Raw genomic sequence first — 25564 nt, 5'->3', positions numbered from 1 at the left:
ACATTCAGGTTGCTACACAAGCTTGAGGCCACCCGTTAGTCCTCTTAAAAACCCCGTGTCAAGAAAAATAACCACAGTGGGAAAAAGTGAACTGGATTGTCCAATTGACTCCAATTGATATTTATAAATGCTGCTGGAAGACATAAGCTCCCCCAAGGGGAGAGTCCCTGAAAGCATGCAGTTAGCCAATTTCTATTGTTATTACATCCAGTGTATAGATAGGTATTTTTATACAGGGGAAGCTGGGGCAGAAGAACTAAGTCCTTTTATATTCAGAGATCCACCCTGACTGGTCAACAAGCCAGAAGCTGATGCTGTTGTAGTAATGCTGATATAGAAGAGGAAGGCAGAGCACTGTTGCACAGGTCAAAGTCCAAACTTTAAAAGCATAACAAGTACAAGTGTTACACTGAAGTTAATCCACAACCTGCATTCATTTGCACGACAGAAAGCACACTAAATAAAGCAGTATATTGCGGCAACAGCTGATCACAGACAGGAAAGTAATATTTCTCCTTTCAATCTTCTTAACATATATTGTGGACAAGGAAAACCAGTTGGATACAATTACTGTTGCGTGGTGAAACAAATAAAAGTAGGAGGTCTTTAAGTTTTGATTTTTCAATTTGTAATACAAGCCTCTGAGTCATTTTGAGGTAAATTAAGATGCCTCTGGAGTAAAAAACAACATCTTCAGGCAACTTGAAGCTGCAAGTCCACTTATATAACTTATTCCACAGTGTTTCATTAGTCTATAAAAAAGAAGCACAGTTTTCAGAGAGTTTTTTTTCCCTTTTAAGAAGAAGAGGAAAAAACCAACTTTGTGAGCTTCTACCCCCGCCTTGAGAGACAGAGAAACAGGTAGGCAAACTGTACCCATGCAAAGCTACTGTCTTAAAATCCTATTATCTTGTAAGGGATAACTTGGATTCTCTCTCATACTTGTTCCCAGGAACATGCAAAAAGTTGAATTCCACAGAGCAGTGTATATACCAAAAGTTATGGATTTTAAGAAGAAATACAAACTTGATAAGTTAGTAGCAAAACAGATGTCTGTCAGTGGAGTATTTGAGAAGGGACCCTGGTTCCCATGACCTTAGATTTTATTGGGAAAAAACACCATCTCTCGGTGGCCAAGTCTTCATTGAGCATCAAAGCACAGAACTGGGACTCTCTTGTTCATTACAGCTGAAGAAACTTGGAAAGCCAAGCTGGCTGGGTTGGTAATTCCAGGATCAACTTCTAGTCCGTGGAGAATTTTATAGTAGAAGATAATAATGACAGCAAAAGAAAATAAAACACAATCGAGCTGTCCAGAAAGAGCCTGCTGGCAACTGTCAAAGCCAGAGATGGAGAGGCCAAAACAGGGAAGGAAAATTTCATACGAAAGCTGGAAAGAGGAAGAAAAAGAGCCACTTATCATATAATAGCACAGCAAATGGACAAAAGTTACGCCTCTGCTGATCTCCTGGGTTGAACACCTGCCTTACAACTTTGTATGGAACTATTAGTATGTAAAACACACTCCTTCCTATCCCACATCCGACTGTGAAGCAAATAAACTAATGCAGTCTCTGATATCCCTGCGCCTTAAAATTTCATCTAAAGGATCTGTGAAAGTGCCTTCCTTGTGCATATTTGTAAAATGTTGGATCCTGCTCCAGAGGCTTAAGCCTTAGGCCATGCCACCGCAAGTATCACAACAATAAAATTGCTTTATGGATCCTGCCATAAGTCAAAGCCTGATCTGTAAGCTGCTAGTAGTATTTTATATACTGCTCTCTCAACAACCTGAAATATGGATTGTGGGGTGGAATTTGCTTCTGGGTGATAGGCAGGTAGCACAGGCAACTGGAAGACTATTACAAGCCTTGCTCTTTTCCAAAGTAGTCATTCTGAGTTTTGAGAACTATTTCTCCCAGCTAACCCAAGCTCTAAAAGCATCTTTTGAGTGGCTGGTACAGTAGTAAAGTAATACTCCTTAATCAAGGGCTGGATAAGCTGATCAATTAGAAAAAAACCTTACTTGAAGCACCAAAATCTTTCATGATAGAAGCAGGCTTCAGCTTTGGGAGCTGCTGACATCCAACAGGTAACTGCCAAGCCAACCCTACAGCAGAAGTACACATCCTCACGAACAAGCCATCTCATAATCAGATGCTCTAATGCAGAAGCTWATTTGGGGCACTAAAAAAAGTGGCAATCAAAAAAGGTACAGGAGCTAGAAAGCCCTATGTCTTTAATATTTGCAATTCATGCACATATGCCACTGGTGTCAGCGAATGTTATACACAAATACCCTGTGGGTCTGGGCAGAATGCTGAAAACTCACTTTTGGAAATACCGGGAGCTTTACAAGATTCCCTTAAATTCTGATGTTGTTACTCTGAATCCTCCGTGACGTCTGTCCATCTGTGTTGCCAGGGCCCGTCCCGTGAGGCAAAGCCAGCCCCAAAACAGTTGCAGGCACCACTGGACAGACCTCTTCTATGGGACCTTGGAAGTTAAAGGCAAAGAAAGCACAACAGAACAAGCTCCCAGGGTTGAAAAATCCTGTGCGCCTTTTAAATTAATCATTAATTCAGACCAGTAACAACATTAAACAAACCAAAAAGCCCCAAGCCAAAACCAAAAACTTTGAATGATGAAAAAATGCACCAGAAAACACACTCAGAAAAAAGGAGTGGTGCTGTCAGTTTGTGAAAACAATTTAAGCTTGTAAAAGCCAGTGGGTGAAAAACAGCCATGCTCTTTAAAATCTGCCTGGTTGCAGGTCGGCCAGCTCAAACGCTTCAGAGCTCTGACGCTGCCAGAGCTCCTGCGCCATTATTTGCACAGCGCCACGCGTCGCGGACGGGCTGGTGTGCTGGCCTGGTCGTCGCGGCTGGTGGCGTGCTGGGACCCTGCTGCCCACGGCACTGCAGCGTAAACAGGCTTCAGCACAACTCTGCACTGGCTTTCTGAGTACTTTCTGCCTGTGACCAAAAGCTCTCCACAATGGTGACCACTTTCATCCACTGCAGATCACCAGTTTGCAAAGGAAGGACACTCAGTAGCATCCTCATGTGCAACGGGCACGTGAAACGTAGCCGGGCATCGCTGGGTCCTATTCCTCAGCTCAAGGGACCCAAGTCTTCCTACTAGCACCGTTCTCTCTGGCTTGTAAGTCCCATTGCCAAGAAACAAGGAAGACTAACAACAAGCAAGGTAAACGAGCAGGGCCACTGGGATGCTGCACTTACGCACTAGGCTCTCTTAAAATGTTCATGAGCCCAAGGGAAGCCCTGTGAGTTGCAAGTTTAAACATAACCTGAAGCTTCCTTCATTGGAAACAGTTCATAGTTCTTATTAAATGAGAAGGGAAAGCTTAATTCTCAGAATTGAACTTTCAAAAAGCAAAAAGACATGAAAGGTGTAAGTCTGTCAAAAGCACCCACTTTCAACTGTCGAAAATGGCACAGAGAAGAAAATTAAAGTGAGACAAATCATCTGCCTGACACAATCCATTACCTATTTCTTCTGCAGGAAACAAAATGTTACTGAGCTATTTTTTTCAAAGCTCTTGAGGAACGAAGCAGAGTTTGGGCTAGGGAGCCTGAATCCAAACATTTTCCAGGTTCAGACATTGTTAGCATGGAATGATCCCCAAAACAGAAGATACAATCAACTAGGATCAACATTTTAATACAAATACCTTTGACTGAAAAACATGAATACACCACCCTTCCCAAGAGCACTGACAGCCATTTTACCACAGAATGCCAAGAATATTTAATATGTTTTCAGATTTTACACTATGTATTTCTTTGCTTATTGGACACCAGTTACAAAAAGGAGCTCACTAAATGCCGAAAGCTCTGTACACTCATCTGAGAAAGGCTGATAAAGTTATATGTTTATGGCTTTTATGTCCCCCCAGGACATTTTTCCTTGATGATATTCTGCTTCTGATTATCTGCCTACCAAAACATGCATATGCAGCAGGGGACAGCACACAGGCTACTCTGCAGGAAGTTTACAGGGAGGAAACGAATGGTCAGTGTTTTGTTCCACATTGGGAAATGTGTTCTTCTTATATCAATACAAGAGCGCCTGCAGGGGACTTAATAGACATGCAGATCTGCAGAGTGATTACTTCTTGCTGAGCTAAAGAGATGCCAACCCTAACATCTGTTTGCAGTTCATTCTGTCTTATCAAAGGCTTTTTCTGTAACCCTTATCACATAGTGTGGAAAGGACGGCTAACAAAACATGCTCTGTTAGCTTAAGAAACGGATTACTGATCCAGTTGGCTTAGGCAAAGGGCTCTACAAAGAAACAACATTGCTCACCTTTACACAGGAATAAATGACCGAAACAAACACCACTGTGGTCAGGATCAGGAAACAGGTCAGGTAAAAACCCAGCATAAACGTAGAGCTGAAATCAAGGAGATTTTTTTTTTTTAATGCACACCATATAGAACAGCTAAGTTCTGCTCTCTAGAATACGACATTTGTACAAGCTAGGACATACTGCATGGGCTCTCTAATTAGGATAGTGGTAGGAGATACATGGTGCCTTAAATACCAACAGATACCCTGTCCTATTCTGAATTACTCACACGGGCTGCAGAGCAGAGAATACTGCACCTTGTGTAGCAATCACCTTCCTGCCAGGGAGACAGCAGAGGGACCGAGAAATATTTCGTGCGCTAGGGGAGAGGGCAGAACAATTTGTTGCAGTGGGTCAGCCCCCAAGCTGCAGCGTGGGCAGCTGTGGCCAAGTGCACAGCATTTCATGTCAAGCTAATGAGACCTGCTCCCTGGCCTTTCGGTTGCGCCTCTGGAAGAGCTGCGAAACCCTGCACTTTTTACGTGGGAACATATAGAGAGAGAGCTCAATGGGGTTAGCTAACCAGCCTTCCCATGTAGAGGGTACGTCGGTGCTCCGTCTCTTGAATGGGATGGGAGCAACCACGGCAAGAGGGTAGTTAGGGGAAACGGCTTTAGCCCGGTCAGTTTGAGAGGTTCCTCCTTTTTCTCTGTTCCTTCCACTTTTGAAGTACAAACAAGACCTGGGGCCAGCACTGTACTATGCATTTTGATGTGTTTTGATCATGAAGATATTCAGCAACAATTTCCCAATGATTGGTCTCAGTGTGAAAGGACAGGTCCCCTCCCAGGAGTTTGCCTTGCTCATAATTTAAAGGAAGTGTTCTTGCAACGTGACATTAAGGCTAACCACGCCAAAGCCAGCTGGTCTCTGTGTTCTTTCACGACTACAAAGATAATTGTACTTGCTAATTCACTGCTTGAGCCTTTGTGAAATTCATTAAAGCTATTCCTCTTTATCTTCACAAATTATCACTGCCATTTTGTCTCAAGTTTCAGATTCAAATTCCATATTGTGTCTTTCATGAAGCCTTGCTGCTTAATTGTTATCTTCAGTAAAAGACTAAACAATGCAATTGAAATATAAGGAAAAACAGGCAAAAGGTGATGGAAAATATATCTGACCTGCAGTTAAGATATTAAACTGTATTTACTCTTCAACCAAATTATCTTTCAGACAGCTCAGGCTGCCTAATGATGTTGAAGAACTTACCAAAAAAAACCCACCCTACCCTGTTATAAGCCACGTGAAAGCAGGCTGACCAGTATGACATTTACCCCATACTGTCATGGGTCTTGTGTAACACAAAAGAGCCAGCCACATGGTTGCCACAGATCAGAAACTGTCAAGTTGTTATTTTGAATGTTAAACTGGGTTTTACAGAGACAACTTGGCGGCTGCTTAGGGAGTTTGATGAGCAACACAAAGGCTGTTAGAGGGCCTCTTCAAGTGTGAATTCAAAGCAGCAACAGCCACTCCTGAGATCCAAAGTGTAATCCCTTACTAAATGAGGGCAAACTTTTAAAGAACACTTTTGGTCATTATTGCATTAAGTGTTGGGATTGATCTGATTTCACTTTTGAACCTCTTTCAGCTTCACTTCTTGTTTCCCTAAGTGGATCTGTCTGGTTATACAGCACGTTTCTATCGATGCTATTTTTCTGATTTAATTTTTCTGTGACCAGAAGTGATTGCCCTCTTGCTTGGGAGAGTGAGTGACCTCAAACATTAGACATTGGTTCTATGACCTTCCGAATATCTGATCTGAATGGTACAAACCAGTCTCTACTCTGGAAACAACTGTGGTGTGAACAGAAATAGAAATCAGTGGTAATGACAAATAAGAGTATCGGGACTCTCTTTAAACAATTTTTTGTCTTCTTGTAATGAAGATGAAGTGCTTTTAGAGCTTCTGTGATCTTATTCTTTAAATTAAAAATGACTAACTCCAAATTTATTTCCAGCACAGTGGTACACAGTGAAGGAGATATCCTTGCTATTAAACCAGAGCACTGGAAAATACTAACTTGCTTATTTTGGGGGATTTTTTCAAGAATTTTTTGAGAATAAATACCATGCCTGCAGAGCTTACTGCTAGAAAAGATCCAGTGGGTTACGCTGTGACTTTCAGATAAAGAAATACACTGCAATGGTCCAAAGGCACAGTGCCCCACAGCCCTGAGAAGCTTAATTCCATTCTGGTCTCTCTCTTGCCTGGGGAAAGAAATTATTGCAATCTTTTAACCAAGTGTGAGCTGCCCACAACTTGGACATGCGTAGCTCAACTCCCTCCGAACCTTTCTTCTTGCACTGGTACTCTGAGTCCAGAGGAATAAACAGATGAGAAGTCATAATTCATCCATAAAGCAGACACCGCTCTGTCCTATTGCATTTAGATAAGAGGAGAGCCTAGCCTTATACTGTGAACGTATACTGTGCCTTAGTAGGCAATGCTTCCAACTTAGTGATATTTGTTTTCCATGGGCTTATAAAAATACTACAGTAGTTTCCTAAAATGGAGGTAAATGTTAAGAGAAAACATGCTGTCAAAACAGAAATCCTCACATGCCAGTGAGGAGGTTAATTCTGCTCTAGAAATGAGTGAAAACAATAAGCACCAGGCATCACTTGAGCATGAATTATTTAAGGATTTTTCTCTTCCCCTTGGTGCTCTGAAACCTCAAGAAAAAACAAAGAGAAGTAGGGCAGAATACAGGAGGGGAGCAGATGGGAACAAAGGGATGAAAAGATACTCACTGTGGCATGATTATGATTTGAACAAAGCAGATGAAGAGGAAGACTAGGGAGGCACAAGCCACGTAGGCTCCGAACCTGTCATCCACCTGCTTGGAGTACTGCAAGAAAGTGAACAGGGTTACATTAGCGTGGGAAACACAGTCAGCTGCCTTCTGCCTACAAAAACTACTTACTCAGATTCTTTTTATGTCCTTGGAAAGCACCGCTGGTAGGAAACATCTAAAATTGCAAACTCCCCTTCTCCCTAGGCAAGCATAACGGCTCAAACAGAACCAAAGGCCATGGAAGAAACCCACGTAGATGGATGAAAAGAAGAATCACCCTCTGCTCCTTACACAAGAGGAACAAGAACCGGTTAACTGAGACCAGAATTCTAGGTCACCATTGGCAGATATTCACTTCTTCCATGGGAAGTTTCCTCTAACAGGAATGAGAGCTGCTAATGAGAAAACCTCTGTTTTTGTGCAGACGGCTTGGCTGGCTCTAATGATAGTGCGAGGACGCTGCAGTTTTCACACAGCCATTCATTCCAACTACTTATCAACATATCAGTCACATGGGAGCTGCATCCGATTCCCAAAGATGCTTTATTTAGCTTGAAGCACAGGGCTCATTACAGATGGGCTCAGGGATTGAACCATGAAATAAAAGATGCTCAGAACAGGTGAACTGCTAATTTCCCTAGCAGTTTTCAGCTATAAAATTAAAGGGAAGTAGCTGGGGAAAATGACATGTTTGTGCTTTTATTGAATCCAACACTGATTCATTGAGTAGCTGTAAATCCTGGARAAGTCTGCTTTTTCAATAGATTGCAATTCTTGTGATTGAAAGAGCATTTCTAAACAATATGATAAAAAAACAGCTCAAATTCAATTAATATTAGATATCTAACAAAAGCTTTTCCCATTAAAAAATGAGTTTAACCTGAAGACAGCTCAAGTATTCTGAGGACTTGTGTCATTAGGATTAAAAAAAGACRACCTTAATTTTCTTTTGGTAATTAAAAACAGCTGCTTATATGGTACCCTTCATAATAGCATCCAGGTACCTCCTGACAGAGCTGAATTGAACTTTGCAACTTTCTAGAGAAGCTGTTGTCTCCATATTATAGACAGAAAAACTGCAGATCTGTTACTCTCCCAAATTTGAGAGAGATGACTAACTGGTGCTTAAAACAGGTTCTCCAAAGACAAGGGGAGTATGAATGCACCCCAGTGAACCTTTGCAGCACCTGGGGCTCCCTGGATGGCCAAAGGAAGATGAAAGCCCCTCCAGAAGTGATTCAGATCTCAGGCTGCGTTCTCAAAAAGTCACTTTCTTCAGTGACTTTGAGGGAGATGAGGGGTGACCGCAATCTCAGTTTGGATGCCTTAAGCTCAGTGGAACAGATCTGGCTTATTCTGGATTCCGTTTACAGCTCACTGTTGCATATTCATGTGTGTCTGACAGAAATGGCTTGGCTTTCCTGCCCAGTGCTCCCTTCGGATGACTGTGGCTTTCTAAGGATGCATATACATTAACGTTTCCATAAAGAAGCACAGATTTTTTTAAGCCCACAACCCCACTTCCAACATCTAAAACCTAACTTTACCTTTAGAAATAAAAGCTTCAGCTTATGCAGGAGAATCAAAACTCACAAGAAACCTGAGTGACCTGTTGCAACGATTTTTCRACAGCATTACCTTTTTCTCCAAGTCCGGCTCCCTGAACGTTAAGAGGAACTTGCGCACATGCTCGGAGCGTAACCGGTCAATACTTCTGGCATCAATGGCACGGCCCAGAAACTCATCGACTTCATCTTCAGGGTTCATACTTTCCTGTGTGTTCCTGAGGAGATGTCACAAAAAGGGAACATAAGAAGACATGATGATGTTCCCCTCTTCACCTGATGTTATCATTTCACTGTATAACAAGCCGGAGGTTAACGGCCTTTCACTTATGACAACTTCTAACTAGAAAACAGATTATGAACTGAGAGGAAAATGATATCAGCTCCAGAGCGCATTGCCAGTCCTGAGTTCACTAGTAAAAAGAATTGATTTACTTGCTCTTTTGCTGTTCTATATCTATCATGGAGCTTCCCCCCCCTCCGTGAGGTCTCTTTACCATGCATCATTCCCTAAAAGCAGTCAGCAGTTTCCCTCCACTATTCCTCTGCCTTGTTCTTCCCTGCATTTCAATACTYTCATATCCATTATTGCCCAAACTGGCAAAAGGATTCATGAAAACAGTCGGATTCCCTGTTTCCTGATATCATTTCTGTAAATATTCCTCTGAAAATTTCTGAACTTGAACAATTCTCCATTTTTGAGCATTTACATTGTTCATAGGAACAAACGTGGAGAAAAAATGTGGCCTGATTCTTCTCCCTCTCCCTTTTCTGTAGTCATTTACAAGTGTGGGAAGCATAAACCAGACTGCAATTTTCTGTTCACTTGTACAAGATAGTTACTTAACATACTTGAGCTAGGAAAAAGGTAGCAAAAGCAAAGACAATATGAAATTAGATTCTACGTTCCAAAAACGCGGAATGAGATTTTAAAATTGCTGATAACCTTCAGTGCCAGTGTGTTTCCRATGCTCTGATACAGCTTCTGAAAAATGAGGCTAATTTTCAAAAACTCTTGAAAAAATAACACCGAAAACCAAATCGCCCTGAGGCATCCTGTGCTATCAGGAAATTTGAAGCACCTCCTCCCCTCCCCCAAACCTCTAGTTGCTTTTTAAATCTAACAGTATTTTAATAACTTGATGTTGTCACATTAATGGCCTGCCTTAAACCTAGCTATAGGCAGAAATTAAAAGCTAATACTGAAGTGCTGTTTTTCCTGCTCTGCTTGCATGATTGCCAAGGACACAGAGCTTGTGCTGGGGCGTATTCCAGTGGATAACTATTTCCATGCACAAATCCCATGATGGCAGAGCAGCTTATAGTTCATGTTATGTGACCTTCACCTTAGGCACTCTTAAAAAAAAAAAAAAAAAAAGCCTGAGGGCTGACAAGCAAAATGAAAGGCTACACAGCTATACTATATCTCCTTGGTTTTATTTGTGCTGCATAACAGTGTATAAGCACAAACGCTGCATGCAGCCAGCGGGCCTCTATACGTATGATTATGCTGCAAGCAAAGACTACTCAAAACGGCTTCCCAAATAAAACGGGACTGTATTCTAAAAGTTAAAGGCCCACTTTCAAACGAAWGGCTCTCCAAAAACTTTCTGCAATACCAGAACAGATTTTCAGAAGCACTCGGTACCCACAGCTCTACCGTGTACCTCAGACCAAAAGAAAAACAAAGCATCTTGTTTCCATGGCACCTCCCTTTGCCCCAGCCAGTAAGTTGAACTCGTCTGTGCCTCAGCTGTGTCACAACGACACGTCGTCTGCACCTATTCAGTGACTGCATGGCAAATGCAAACCTATTTTGTCTCAACGTCTTAGAGTTATATTAGCAAATTTTAGTATTTCAGTAGGGTTGGGGGAAAAAGAGTTGCTYTCATTTTTGGACTCTAGAGCTATTTAATTCCTTGAACGTCATATATTCCACTTCGAAATTAAATGTGGTTTTGTCCCTTGAAGGAAAGGAAATTCAATTTACTTCTAGATGCTTCCTTAGAGGAAGCACATCTGCTTAAACACTCAAGAAGACGCTGCTTGTTTTCCCTCAGTCCTCACAATTCTGTGCCCCAGACTCAAAAATGAGCAAGCAAACTATTAGGCTTCATATTTACAGAAAGCCTTCCAAGATCCTGCTAGTTATTTATATGTTTGGGTCATTCACATTTAGTCGCTTCATACCACATGTGAGAGATGCAATATATTTTCCCCGAGACCCCAGGCTAAAGAGCTGGCTCAGCATTTTAGTGAACCTCCGTTAAATTTAAAGTTCCAGTCGAAAAGCGTCGCTCAGGAAGACACAAAGAGAAGAACAAACCCCGCTCAAGTTTTTGGCCTCGGCTGTTTTTAGTTTTGCAATAGGTTATTATAGCGCTAAGGATATTTCTAACACTACACTAACTTGTGGGACTGCGGCTTAGGTAGAAACAGCTCTGCAAGTTTGAAATCGCCTTGCTCGGATATTCCCAGCGAGGCGCCCACGTTCACATAGACCGCGGGGAAGCTCAGTCACCCCAACGCACCTCGCTGCTCGGGTGACTTTGGCAGCACGGTGCTCTGCCAGCTGTACCCGAGCTCATCAGTTTACAGCAAGTTTGGGTACACTTGCATAACCAGAAGGTGTGAATGGAAAGACGACGTTTTCCAGGGCTGAAGAGTGCCCTAGAGGCAGCGCCTGTAAGTCAGAGCCGAGGGCCTGCGGTAGGCTAACGAAAACCGTATGTGGAAATGCTTACGGACATCACTGCGGGTGGGGGGAAAAAAGCGGGATTTCAAGCCTACGCAAAACTTTCAGAAACACCTCTTTAAGGCGCTACTGATATTTCTCTGAATGCAGCCACCAGAAAAAAGGTGCGAGGGACAGGAACAGTGCAAACGGAGCTTGCAGCGACTTTCGCGCTCTGCCTGCAAACGTAAAGGCTGGCAATTCACCCAGCGATGCTGGCTGCAGAGCAATCCAAAAGCCGCCTGCTGATTTAGTTACTGTCTGCAAATGAAGAGTGCCAGAATTACGTATAGGCCATAATTTTCAATGCTTCATGCCCACATTCAATACCTAAATCTGCATTTAGATTCAGCATCTAAATCTGGGTTTAGGCATGCCTTTTTCAGAGATGCGTGGTGCCTGCATCTTCCTCTGCTGTCAGCGAAAAGCATGCTCAGCATTTCTGCGTGTGAGGGCACTGGACTGAGTGCTTGACCTGGTTTTGATAGCTGATTTTAAACAACGGCACTATGAACGTTTCCTGTTAGAGATCTTTTAGGCCAAACCTTTGTCCCTAAATAGAAATGCAAAAATCCTGCAACCTACACAACACGAAGGAGCTGCACCGAATCAGCACAGGTAAATACACACTCACCCTTGCCAGCACTTAGGTATTGGCCATAGCCGTTGAAGCAACCTGTTCAAGCTACAGGACGGAGGAGAGCTATTACAACCCTTTAGACAATAGTGGAGGTGCTTCGGCATTTCCTCACTCCCAGCTAACTCTGTGGTGGGCTGAGGCAGCTGAATTTACGTTCTCTTGCACAGACTATAAGGAAATACCCTGTTTCATGAGGGATGTTTCATTTTTCTATGTTCCTAAGGATTATTCTGTTGTAACATGCTGGTTCTTTTCTGCCCAAAGTGCATCTAATATCAACAGAGTTCAGGGCAGCCACGGGCACAAGAAAACCGGGTGACTCTCCTGAGACACGTTGTACCGCCAGCAGAACATGCAAACTAAACATTACGACAACCGAGTTTGCAGTGAAGGGCAAGGGAAGGAGAGGAGGATCCTCACGCTTTCTGCTGGCTGTGCCATATCCCAGCTCATCACACCCATTTACTTTTGGAGGGCTGTTCTCAGTGCTCAGTCCTCATGATGTGAATTTTCCCAAAGAYGGATTTTCAGGTGCTCAGAAGCATTTCTGTGCCCTAGCTCACGGAGGTCCCCCGAGTCCTGACCAGCAGCCTGAGAACGCTGGCAAGGAGCAATAGCGCCGTATCATCAGGCTCCTCTACGTCCACCTGTCCCACTCTGAGCAAGGCTACAATTAATGCCATCCACTGTGACTGAATAAGAAATTTCTACAGGCACCTTCAACACCGGAAATGCTTTTGTTATACTCAGGTGCCAAAGTTAACGGTAAACATGGTTGGATTTTTTTTTTTCTCTGCAGAAGCAATTTTCCAGCACAAAATACCATTCTTATTAAACTGTTACTTTTACCAATTTTTTTTAATGTTATACATGAAAAATATGGAAAAACTGCTTTCATGTGTCTATATTTTAGAGCATGAAAGTATGAATTTTCTTTTTGAAATTAACTGTAGTTTCTGAGTTTATTTAGACAGACACATTTATTTATATATTATATTTAGTATTACTTTATATTTTATTATTATATTTTATTATACACTGTATTTATATATTATTATACATTTTATATATGTAAATAAAACTCAGAAACTGTATACATACATACATATATATATATATATATATATACACACACACACACACATACACATTTCTTATCAGAGAAGTTCAACACTGTAAAACATCCTTTACATGTAGATTTTGTTCTCGGGATATTTCATTACAAAAACTAGTTAAAACCACCCAGACAAATATATGTTTTGAGGGCAGTGGCAATTCTTAATGCACACCAGTCAATACAGCACCTTCAGAATGGCTTTCCCTCCAGGAGAAATCCCTGAGGAGTCCAGGCACTATTCTTGTCTGTTGGGCATTAATTTTTATTGTTGTTTCTTTTTAATAAGAGAAAAACAAAATCTGGAAACCTAACAGTGTATGATAGAAGTAAATTTGCTTACTTGTCCTTGGGGTCCTCAAAACCCTGAAAGAAAGGAAAAGGACACAACAGTTAGGAAACAGGCTGACCTTGAGAATACCATGTATTCTGAAGAATAGCATTTCAGAGAGGAGTTTCAGTGAGTTCATTTGTTAGGTGTTGATGGAGAACCTTACCAACCCAAGGCAATATTTTGTGCTGCTGTGTCATCAGGTGGACAGAACAATTTTTTATAAAAACACATGTCCTCAGATATAAATTTCTGGAAGCGAAGATAAGGGAGATGCTTCAGTTGATTGTTGCCATGCATTATTTGAGGTGTCTTTTCCTTTTTTTTTTTTTTTTTTTTTTTTAAAAAAAAGGTCACCATCACAAATGCAATAACGGAAATTATACTGATATTATACTGACAATATATTGCTCTTGAGACAAAATTCAGACTGATAACACAGAACAACTGTTGCATTCAACAAAGTTCCACCTCTTTAAGTTGGAGTTTTGTGAAGGGAGCTGGATGCACTTCAACTTTCATTTCTTCAATAGGAACCTTAAGGGGTCTCCTTCCTTCTGTCCTCACTATATGGATACACGAAGTGTGTTTTCTTGAATAAGAATACAGAAATTATTTATAATTTTTGCAATAGTTGAAATGCTTGTAATTCCTTCAGGACCACTTGAACCGAGTAACAACAGTATGTATTTTAGGTCAGCCATACTTTAAAAGTGGCCAGAAGGCCTTAGAGAAAAATATGTATGGACAGATAGCTTTAAATATTTAGTATTAACATTCCTAATAGATCAAATGGAATCAAAATGGACATTTTACATGGGGTAAGCCAATATCTGCCCTCTGAAATCCTGGCATAAATTTAACCGAGGTCAAGAAAAGTTGTGCTTGCATATTTGACAGGCAGGGTCAAATATACAAGCACAGGGTTTGTCCCTTGAGCTCCAAAACATATAAGAAACATAGCTGGGAGACATGACAAATTCCTTTCTTTTTCCTCCCAGGGACCTCAGGCCAAAAATGCTCCGAGCGCATGAAGATACTCCAGCTATGGGAACTGCAGCCGCTACCAGGCTGGGGGGAATAAACTGAGATCCTTCCTCAATGTGGCTGAATTGCAAGTAGCAATCTTCTGGCAAAAGTCTTCCCACGGCTGCCCTGTCTGACACCATCAGAGACAAGAACATCGACCAGATATTACATGAAAACCAATTTTGACCTTGCTACTGGTTAACAATACGGTGACTTTGTGAGAGGCAGAAGTAAAACCAAGGCAGCCTGTCCAAACGACATCAGCTTGGCATGGGGAAAAAGGTGGGTTTTATCACTCAGGTCAACAGTCAGGACTGTGATTCACTGAGTGAGACATTTCCATTTTTATGTACTCAGTCTCCAACTAAAACCCACACTTCAAAATAGAAACTGCAACTCCAACTTAACCCATCAGAAATTCAGATAAAGGAAGTCTCTTGGTCCCACGTACTAACCACCAGCAGATTAATGCTCAGTGGGAAGAAGGAAATAGTAATGTTGGTTCAAAGTTAGCATGTCCAGTTATCCAAACCAAACAAAACATGTGCTTTTGACTTCACATTAAACAGTGATGAAGGGATCATTCAGCTTTCTGTTGTGTGGAGTTATTTTTTTGCTTAATCATTTTACAGTTGTCAGGAATATCTGATTTATTTATTTATCCTCTAAGCAATGCTATAACACAATGCCAAAAATGAAAGCTCACTGATTAATCATGGAGACAAAATGCTCACTAATTTGTCTGGTGTCATAGCCAGTTAGGCTAAAAAAAAAGAAAACCAGCCGAACACGAACAGCTACCAGCCAACAACTAAGGGGAGGGGACCAGTGTGAAAACAGACTGTACTTATTTATTAGACAGACATCAAGTTCACATTTTCAAGCTTATCGGCATGGGAACTGGATGACTAACTCCATTTGGAGGGTCCCCCCAAATGCTCTGATTTTCATGGGCAGCAGCACAACCATTGATACTACTGAAATCTTGAAACTAAATACAGACCTCAAACTGCTGCCTTCTAGGTGTGCAAGTTTGAGGTTATAGGCCAACCAGGTCAATCCACAAGAAAACCTCAGCAGACGTACCCTCAAAAAGGAGTACATCTTACATCTGAGTAGTATTTCAAGCACGGACAAATACATCAGCTGCATGTTTAACTGGCCRTTTATATGAGTGATCATTTGGTCCATGTGGAATTGGATTCTCCCCTGCTTATCTCCCCCAGCAAACCTGTTATAAAGAAAGTCTCTAAAATAATACAGAATTAATTGATTAAGCTTTTCAATTTAAAATACTGAATTGTGCTTAAAACCCTAGAAGTTATTCATGCTGGCAGCTCAAATTAAATTGATATTTCAAAATTAAAAACTCCAAAAAGGCATATTTCAGGTAAAGCAACAAAGCAAAAGATTATTACATTTTCTTTCATGGATCTTCATCTAACAAGACTAAATATTTAAGAGTGACTTGAACTTCAATTAAAGAGAATCAGCTTAAAATAAGTAGTAGTAACCTCTTTAGTTAAGCAAATTAAATGATTCACTTCAAACATTCCCATTTTATATGAAAGATTCTTCATGCAAAATTTCCAAAAATGGAATTGTCATGGAGAAAGGTCTGCAAGATTATTTAAGTGAAAAAAATCCCAAACACAGCTTCTTAAAAACTGATAGCTTATTACAGGAAATCTTTCTTATTTGCACTGAAATACTTTGCTAAGATACAGAGAAAATATGGCTTAACAATCCGGCCGTCACCAGAGATTTTTTCCCCTATCCATTAAAGCACCAGTATCTCAATTACATACCAAGAATCTTCCTAAGTGGAGAAGATATCACACACACAGGGTCTCACTGCTCGCCATGTTTAGGGTTAGGAAGGAAATTTCCCCCCTGGGTTCTCGCTGATGTATTTTCACCTCCTCCTGCCTTGTGGGCATGCTTGGCCCATTAGAATCACTTGGAAGTCTTCACTAAAATTATTTCCTTCCCCTTGCACAAGGCTTGGGCACTAATGGCACACTGGTCGTCTTCTCTGCAGCTACCAATAGTTTAGCTTCTGGAGGACTCAAATGCTTTGATCCAGTTAACCTTTGGCTCAGCATAGGGCTTTTTGCATGAACCGTAACGGTCTGTTATACACAGGGTAAGTACTAAGCACAATCAATCTTGTAGAGATGTGGTGTGCACGGATTTGCCTTGATTCCTAAGGACTAACGCACTCATGGTCTAGTAGACAAACGACCACAAATAACAAGTTCCTTAAGATACACTAAGCAGCAAAGACAGAGGTGATAGCTTTCCTCTCTTACTGCCCCGCATTCTGCATTAACGCCGCTCGTCCGCCCGCGCTGCTGGAGCGATTCACCCTGTGCTAGTGCATGGGTCAACACGCGGTACTACCTCCCGCATGCCATCAGCAGGCCAAGAAAAATGAAATAACGGGGGGGTGGGGTGTGCTGTGGTGAGCACGTCCATAAAGCCTCTCTCCAGCAGCCCTGAGCTCGTTTCGACTCTGCCGCCCGCCAGAGGCTGCCGAGCTGTGTGGGTGCAGCGGCGTACCCAGCCTGTTAGGTATAGAGCCAGTGCTGACCTGCGCAAAGCTATGCCAAAACTGGCATTTCTGCACACGCACAAACAGAAACCTGGATGCCCAGGAAATACAATACATAAAAATCAGGGGCCTCTCATTTGGTAGAGGGGGAATGAAGGGGCAGGAAGAGGAGAAGCCTATTTCTGGAGTTGAGTGTCTAAATCCCCCTCTTGACTTCTCATGGATTTGTGCCCAGCTAGCCGCAAAGCAGTGCCAAGAGCTTTCTAGGGCACTAAGAGCTAAAGGCTGGGAATTTTTCTGCAGAGACGAGAGTGGCAAGAGTGGTGATGGCTACAAGGATCAGGCAGATATGAGTTCACAGGAGCTCCAGAGCAGCTCCACAACCATGGTGGTGAAGTAGCCCTTGTTAAGGCCAAAATTCCTTTTCTCTAGAAGGAAATATAAGGCATAAGAAGGCTCTTATCGCAGTGCATTACTAATGGRCTGTTGCATATAGGATCTCATGCAAATTTTATTCAATCTCATTTTAAATCTCCCCAATACTCAAGTTTTTACCCCTTCCCCCAGGAGGCTGCATTATTCTGCCATCTGATGGCAAATGTAAAAGTAATAACATTTAATAACTGCTCTGAGACTAAGACAGGTCTGTCTTTGTCTTCAGGAATATTAACTCAAACTTAGCTGAATTGGCTCCCTCAAAGGCAACACCACCTACCAAAGAACAGTCCTGCTTTTTCTTCTTTTCTACATCAATGAGATTTTTAAAAAAACATATTGTTATGGTAGGTCAGCTGGCTCTGAATTTACAAGCACTTACTTTTAATGACCATCCTCAGTGGAGGTAGACACGTGAAGGAGAGAGAAAGAGGGAATGTTCCATCATTGCGTCTGTCCCAAAGGTTTATAATTTTATGGGGGATGTTTTATGAGTATCTATTGTGCTAAAAGCTCATATGACTGCCATCTCTCTGCTTGACTTCTAAATTAACCAGGCCCTTTTCTTTGAAGATTGAGATTCCTTAAATAGAATGATAGACTGTTTGTCAAAGCCATGACAAGCTGACTGCCATACCATCATGCTTCAAATCAAGAACCATTAGAAATAATAATTCCAACTTTGAGAACATCCAACTCTGAGAACATCATTAAGATGTTGTAACTAGGCAAAGAAAAGTGGAACAGGCTTTACATCTATCTCCCTTTTTACCTTTTCATTTAGCTCCAGAAATAAGACTGTAGAGGGGCTGATGAGCTCTATGACCTTCCATGGTTTGAAAGCATGGATTCTGCCTTAAAAACTTCACTGGCAACTCCAACAAAGATTGTAAGGGCAAAGATGACAAAGAAACCCATTTTGCATGCCTTTGCTCACCTCCAGAACAAAGTTGAAAAGTGACTTAACTGGTATTAAGGGAGAGATCAAAAGAACTTTAGACCTAGGGTCAAGAAGAGCAGGGACAAAATCAAGTCTGTAAGAGGCCAGACCAACTTGCAAAGCAAAGGTGTTTCACAGAGACAGGGACCATGGAAAACGGAAAAGGAGCCTGATGGGCAGACAGCAGATGTAGTTAAAAACAAACTTGGTACGGCCTCACCGCATAACTGATTATTCACCTCTGTTTTCAGTAGTGTTATGCATTCTGTCTTTGTCCCTGTGGTCAACGAGGCAAGGCTTTGAAGATAAATGCTAGGTGTAAGAGCAGAAAAAACCTGAAGGACTTTAAAGCACTCAAGCCAGAAATAGCACAATTTTTATACCAGAGCTCTGAAAAAAAGGGCACATAAAATACTAAGTCTGATAGGAAAGATATTTAACAAGCGTCTAAGTGCAGAACAACAATCTGGCATAAAACTAGTTTATGAAACAGATTTTATGAGTGTGTCCTCTATAGCTGGAGCATATGCTAATGAGCTAAAGGAAAACTGGAGCACTCCTTCTTTCTGCATCCCACCCCATTTGATAAATAGACTTTCATCCCTCTGCACTGCACACACTGCTTTGTTCTGCTAAAAATGATTTAGTAGACAGCCCCTAACGGGCAGACTGGATTTGGCCAAGCCCATGAATATGTTCGGCCCATCAGATTTATACTGTGCAGAGCAGAAGTTGTTGCTTTTGAAATAGGTATTCCCCCCTTAATTTTAATTAACTTCTGGTGAACCTACACCTCTGACAAGTGCAGGTTGCATACAATTTCCAGTTTTGTATGAACTCTGAATCCAAATCTCTACAGTTGAAAGGCCACATTTGCAAGTGAAATTTTATGTTTTTTTTGTGCTTCACTTGTTAACAGTTACCATAACTGAGCTTGCAAAACAGAAAAGACCTAAAAATAGGTAGTCCTAGAAATGCTCTGTATCACTCACTGGCTGCTTAATCTCTGTCCTTTCACCTCTACACTCCAGCTGATGATAAAGACAACAGAAACTTTACAGAAACTACTGTCAAACAGGCTCTGAATCAGAACACCTAAATCACAGACACAGACAGCCTGAATGCAAACCTATCCAGCCTTAATCAAAATCTCTCACTGGCACTAGCCATAGCTGCTCACCATCTCCGAAAAATCAAACCCAAACCTGCAGAACTGCATCCTTTTATCATTAAAACTTACTGTGCATTTTAGAAAGCTTTGGTAAAAAAGAAAAACAAAGGATTCTGGTAAATGCCACAATTTCATCTCTGGTATCCACCTGTTCAAAGCTGCCCCTGACACCACAGCAAGTGTAGTAATCAATATCTTTACTTCTGTAGGCTTAATTTAGTCCCATTTGAAGATCGACTGACACTTTTCAGTAATGTCTTGAGTCAACCCCCCTTTTCCTCTATGACTATGGCTTATTTGAGAACATGGTATGGAATGGTGGAAAAACTATCAATGCAAAATTTCCAAGCAAATATTAAACTCTGACTAAGTTTCACAAAAGCAGCTGCAGATCAGCTGTTGCATATTAGCTAGGCACACAAGTGCTGACTGTTATTCCTCTTTTAAAGAATTTAATCAAGGATGATTGCAAGCCCTGATCAACTAGAATAAAGTTTAAGTTTGCAGATGAGGATATAAAACTGTATGAAGCCTCTGACAATTCAAGCAACGTACAATGTTTTATATGGCTCCCACTCCTTTAAGTGAGATAACACAGAACATTTAAATCAGGCAAATCCTCTTTGCAGAAGCACCAAAGCAATTATATAGAATAACTGGAGGATAGGATTCCTCCCCTCACTGTTAGCGAGCTATCTAAACCAAATTGGCAATATAAAACCCAGACTAGATTAACAATTTCCTCCCAGGTCTACAGCAATACAGGGAGACTACAGCAAAATGGATGGCTTGAGGGTTTCTCCCTACTTAAGCAAGCAAGAGTTCAGGGGATTCTCAATACCACAATAGCAGCAAAAAAAACAGCGGGTCAAATTCTTCTCCATTGGGTGCCTCTGTCCAACTCCACTGACGTCAATGCTGCTATTACCAGATTTAGTGGATGATTGCTGGAAAAGAGGATAATGGTGACCTCAAGTTAAATGAAAACCTTTAGAAGGAGGGTGAACCCTTCTGTGCCTCATTCATGGAGTAAAATCCTCTTCCCTTTGATGGGGCTGCACTACTGTCTGAGAAAAACTTGCCCCACTGAGTTTTATTTTAAATTTGTAATCATTTCTGGTGTTTAATCAGTTTTGTTGGCATAGAACTAGAGTTTGTTCCTTTGAAGCACCTGTTCCCCAGTTTTGATTTCTGAGTAGCAAGAAAATCTACTGTATGGGCAACTTGGAGACAACAGAGGGTGGGAATAAGCTGTACTTGTGATGCAACATGCAGAGAACTGTCTGATTTTAAACGGAGTGAATGATACAAAGAACTATATGGTTGAATGACCAGGCTTGTAGATGAGTTTTGTTTCATTAGAAAGTAAACACCAAACAATCAAGTATCATGTACTACACCATGCACGCAGCTCTGAACAACACAGAACACACAAATCAGGTAGTGCCTACCTGAAATAAAAGCTTATTCTTCATTGCACTAATCATTTCCAGGATGTATTTTTTAACTTTGTCCTAAATTTTTAACATCTGCTTGCAGTCATGTGCAGAAACCCTATTTGTTTTAATTTCAGTTTTACTTTGTAACTAACATTGACCTCACGCACAATTTCATTGCAGATTAAATGCTTAGTGAATTGTACTTGGACTCATAACAGACACATGGTCAGAGTGAAATCAGCATTGCAGATCTTCAAGGTTTCCTCTTTCTGTTCCTAAACTTCCTGATGTTAGACCTTTCCAGTAGCTGAAAGAAATAAAAGAAAGCCTGCCAGGCATCTACAACCAGGCTCAGTAATCACATTAGCAATTCTGCTCACATTTGGTTATAAGGACTTACAGGTACCTGTTTCTACAGTAAACCTTCCCCAAGGCATGTATCAGTGGAACAGGCTAAGCTGCTCAATCCTACCAGCCAGTGCAAAATAAGTGTAATAAACATACAGCAGCCTTAAGAAACAAGGCCAGGACTTTGCATGGCTGACTAGATCTCATGACACGCCTAACGTTTCCTTTTCTAGAAGCCAGGTAGCATTCAGCTGTGTCACGTCTTAGTTCTCCAAGCACCACCCCTGCCCGGGACACTGCCTCATCTGATCACGTGAAGTGCTGACTTCTGCCCACTGTGATGGATGATCTGTATTGAAACGGATGCTTTCTAAAAGATTAGACAAATTTTGAGATAAAAATCAAATGGAAAAAAATACCTGGGCAATTATTCTGACAGTCTGGGTACTACTAGTGTGACCATAGTAGATGACGGACCCAAGTCAAGTTGCCATGGTTTATTCTGGACTCTCCTATGCTGCTGCAGAGGAGGCAAACCTCATACTGGGACATACCATGAGGAGCTCTGGCTGTAAGACCCAGGCAGTGACCAACATCATCTGGGCAGCACTGCATTCAGCGTGGGGCACTGCCTCTTATCGAAGACGTGGCAAGCGCCCACAGGAGGAGAACCACCACCACAGGCCTGGAGAGCACAAATTATGGAAGGAACTTGATGAAGGAACTGGAGTTGAGCAGAGACATGGTAATAGTCTTCAAACACATAAAAGATAACTGCAAAGAGAAGATTAATCTGTTCTCTATCTACTGCAAATAGCTCATGAAGCAGCCTATTTTAAAACTGAAATGTCGGAGTCTGAAGTTAAACATCAGGAAAAATAATTAAACCATTGAAGAGGACACCCAGCAAGGCTGTTGAGGCTTTTAAGCAAGGGTTGAACAAATATCTGTCAGGAGTGTTGCAGGTATAGCCTGCAGGTATGGCCTTTCTTTACGGGGAGAGATAGATGAGAAAATACCTCCAATTCTGTGCAGCCTAGACTGGAAAATTCACAATATCTTTAAGTCTATCATATATTCTTTATTTCCTATAAATTATCCTAATACGGTTTTTACATGATTATGTTTATATTTGCACATTTTGCTATTTCCCCCTAGACTGAAAAGTCTTGAAATAAAATCAATAAAATGTTTTCAGTAAAATCAGGAATTACTTAAGCTCCTTATATAGCCTTTTTCTTACATCTGGAAAATTTTTCTTAACTTAGCTCTTCCTTGCAGCAAATTAAGATGATTATTTTTCATCCTGTCCTTTGCAGACATGGAGAATGATTTATCACCATCTTCTGTCCTTACAGCCTTTCAAGTACTGGAAGACTTTTGTTCCTACTCAATCTTTTCTTTTCTAGACTAAACAAACCCAAAACTTCAGCCTTTCCTCACAAGTCACATTGTTGAAACTCTCTCGATTTGTAATTTTCTCTACTGAATTATCTTCAGTTCATCCATGCCCTCCTAAAGGACTGCATTCCCAAATTGGATATGGTTTTCCAACTAAGGCCATGCCAATGCATACGAGGGTAAAGGATGCAAGAAGAAACATTTGGTCATCTAGAACAGCCCTGGCACTTTGGTAGGTACCTACATTTGCCTTTTTTATTGTTTACAACAAACTTCATTCAGTTTATATACTATTTCAATCCTCAGATCTTTTTTTTTTTTTTAATTCTTTCTGCAGACTTGTTTTGCTGATGAAAACTGAGGCACAACTATTATTTCCAGAAGTCTAAAATCCATGAATATGTATAAAAGCACTCTGAGATCTATACTGGGAAAAGCAAAGTATTTCTTTGTAGTGTATAAATATTCTTATAGCTATAAATATACCTGTAATCATAAATGCTTTCAAGTTGGTTTTATTTTTGACCCTTTTGCAATTAAATTTTAGACCTCAGCAACAACGGGGAACACAAGGCTGGCGTACGTAGACTTGTGGGAACTCTGTGCCTTTGGGTGTATCACAAATTGTACAAAAGTCTGCATTTCCACGGAGATACAGACAGTAACTGGTCCTGGACTGCCTGTTTTTGTTTAGGAAAGAAGAAAACGTACTACAAAAGCAATAAAAAGAGAAAGCAGCTGAAAGTAGCTTTGCTGCTGTTTTCTGGCTCTTTTCATATTCTGCAGATAGCCACAAAGCTGGTCTTGTCCAGGTTTCTTCTCTCAGCTTGTCTGGCCTGTGTAAAGCGAGCACGGCAACCTTTTAACCGCTCTATACGTTTCACGCTGAAAACAGCACCCTGTGCAATGACACAGGCCCAGGGGGTGAGGTTCAGAGCAGAGGTTGCCAGCTCAGAGGTTGCTTTCCCATGGCATTCGTGTCTGCTCTTTCTCAGCCTCTAAAATAACAGGCTTCGGGGGGGAGACAGGGTGGGGGAAACCCCTGACATGGCAGCACAACTCAGCAAGGTCCCTGGGGTTGGCTTTCTCCGAGCAAGGCTAAGGAGAGGGCAGGATTAACAACGGCAATGTTGGTGTTTCCCGCTCGCTGTCTCCTGGGAGGCTCTGCATGGCAAGAAGGTCCACCACTAACGCATGGGAGGGGAAAAAGAAGGATCTGGGATGCTCTGGAAAGCAGAGCAGCACAGGAGGAAGGCAGAGAGGCTGTTGGGCAAGAGAGGATGACACAGCACAGTTGTAATCTCAGCTGACTCTGACCCCAGTTAGCTAGAAGGTTAGGACTAGGAAAATAAGTCCAGTTATCCAGGGCATTTTAGATTATCACTACAGGGACACATATGCAATATTTTGCATTACTTATATGCATGTGCGAGTGCCTGAATAAACTCCCGAGCGCCTTGGTGAACAATATGAACTTAACCCAGAAGTACTATGTAAAGTCAGCTGGACCCAGCAGGGACTAAGCCCAAGCCACAAGAAAGAAGCAAGGGTCCAGGGTCTCCATCTCCTGCTGGCAGGACTGCCTGCCCGGACAAGACCGGCTGGACCAGCATCTCTGTGCGATGCAGTGCCGATGCACTCAGACATGTCAGTGTGTTGAAATGCCATGACAAGTGGGGTGGGAAAGGAGTATATGGGCACCTTTGATACTAATCCATCTCATCCAGGACTACTACTAACATATTTCAAACCTTAGAGTAGAGACAGCTACCAGAGCCAGTGTTCAAAAGAAAGAAAAATCTCCAAAAACTTCTCTTTTCTATTAAATATAATGGTTCCCTCCCAAAAATGCAATACTGGGAACTTTAATATTGTCTCTTGGGAAATTCTCAGTAGCACCAGAAAAGTATCTCTTTTTTTTTTCCTGGAAACACGGTTGTCTTCACAATGCAACATGCTCTGTATCCTGTGACAAAAATTCGGGTCCTTTATAACCCTCCATATTACCCTCTACACACAAATGTATTTATATACACATATCAACACATTGTAACTGCACCTCACCGTAACATCTCCCTGCTCCTGACATAGTACTATCTGATGATTGCCTTTATAAATTCCTGTTTCAAAATTAGAAGGCTAAAGAGCTTCAGGTTTTAAAGAGAAAGGCAAAGTTGCACTTCTTGCCTTCGGCATACTTCCTGGACTAATCCAACCTTACACGTCCGTAGTTCCCAAGAGAAAAGGCTACATATAATTGCATACAGGAGGGCTGGAGAAAGGTGGGTGAAGTGGAACAAAGAGCACGTTTTCAGGAGCTTTGAAAGCCGGTGCTGCTTATCAAGATCAATGAGATGCCATCCCAGAGGAGTGCTGAAAAAGCCTTTGTAGCTCGSCTCCCCTGTTGTTGGTTTGTATTTTGTATTTCTGAGCAGGCAGTCTGTAGATAGCATACATGTATAGACAGGTTTAAGCACACACAGCAACTGTGTAACACAATGTGAGAGAGTACATATAAATAAAGTCATACTATGCAAGGCTGGGTGGTGCAAGGAAAAGCAAATTTAAATCAGCACTTAATTAATCCAAAGACAGAGAAAGAGTTGAGAACCGAGAAAGAGAAATTGCTCATATGATCTAATCAATAAAATATCCACCTAGCAGATGTTAAAATGGTCTCTATTGCAT

The 25564-nt window shown here is 41.5% G+C and overlaps 1 protein-coding gene across 1 annotated transcript in view; it reads right to left on the bottom strand.

Moving 5' to 3' along the window:
• ADCY5 (adenylate cyclase 5) overlaps positions 1 to 25564 on the bottom strand; it is a 224179-nt gene that overhangs the window by 20174 nt on the left and 178441 nt on the right. Inside the window, exons 9-12 of the mRNA XM_026082174.1 lie at positions 13572 to 13594; positions 8814 to 8958; positions 7132 to 7229; positions 4332 to 4419 (exon numbers count right to left, since the gene is read on the bottom strand). Of these exons, the coding sequence (XP_025937959.1) occupies positions 4332 to 4419; positions 7132 to 7229; positions 8814 to 8958; positions 13572 to 13594 (354 nt within the window). The remainder of the gene's footprint in view (positions 1 to 4331; positions 4420 to 7131; positions 7230 to 8813; positions 8959 to 13571; positions 13595 to 25564) is intronic.

The sequence above is a fragment of the Apteryx rowi genome, unplaced genomic scaffold (assembly GCF_003343035.1).
Source record: "Apteryx rowi isolate R43461 unplaced genomic scaffold, aptRow1 scaffold_57, whole genome shotgun sequence".
Taxonomy (NCBI): domain Eukaryota; kingdom Metazoa; phylum Chordata; class Aves; order Apterygiformes; family Apterygidae; genus Apteryx; species Apteryx rowi.
Note: the sequence above shows the minus strand (reverse complement) of the source record. Positions and strands in the feature narration are given on the sequence as shown.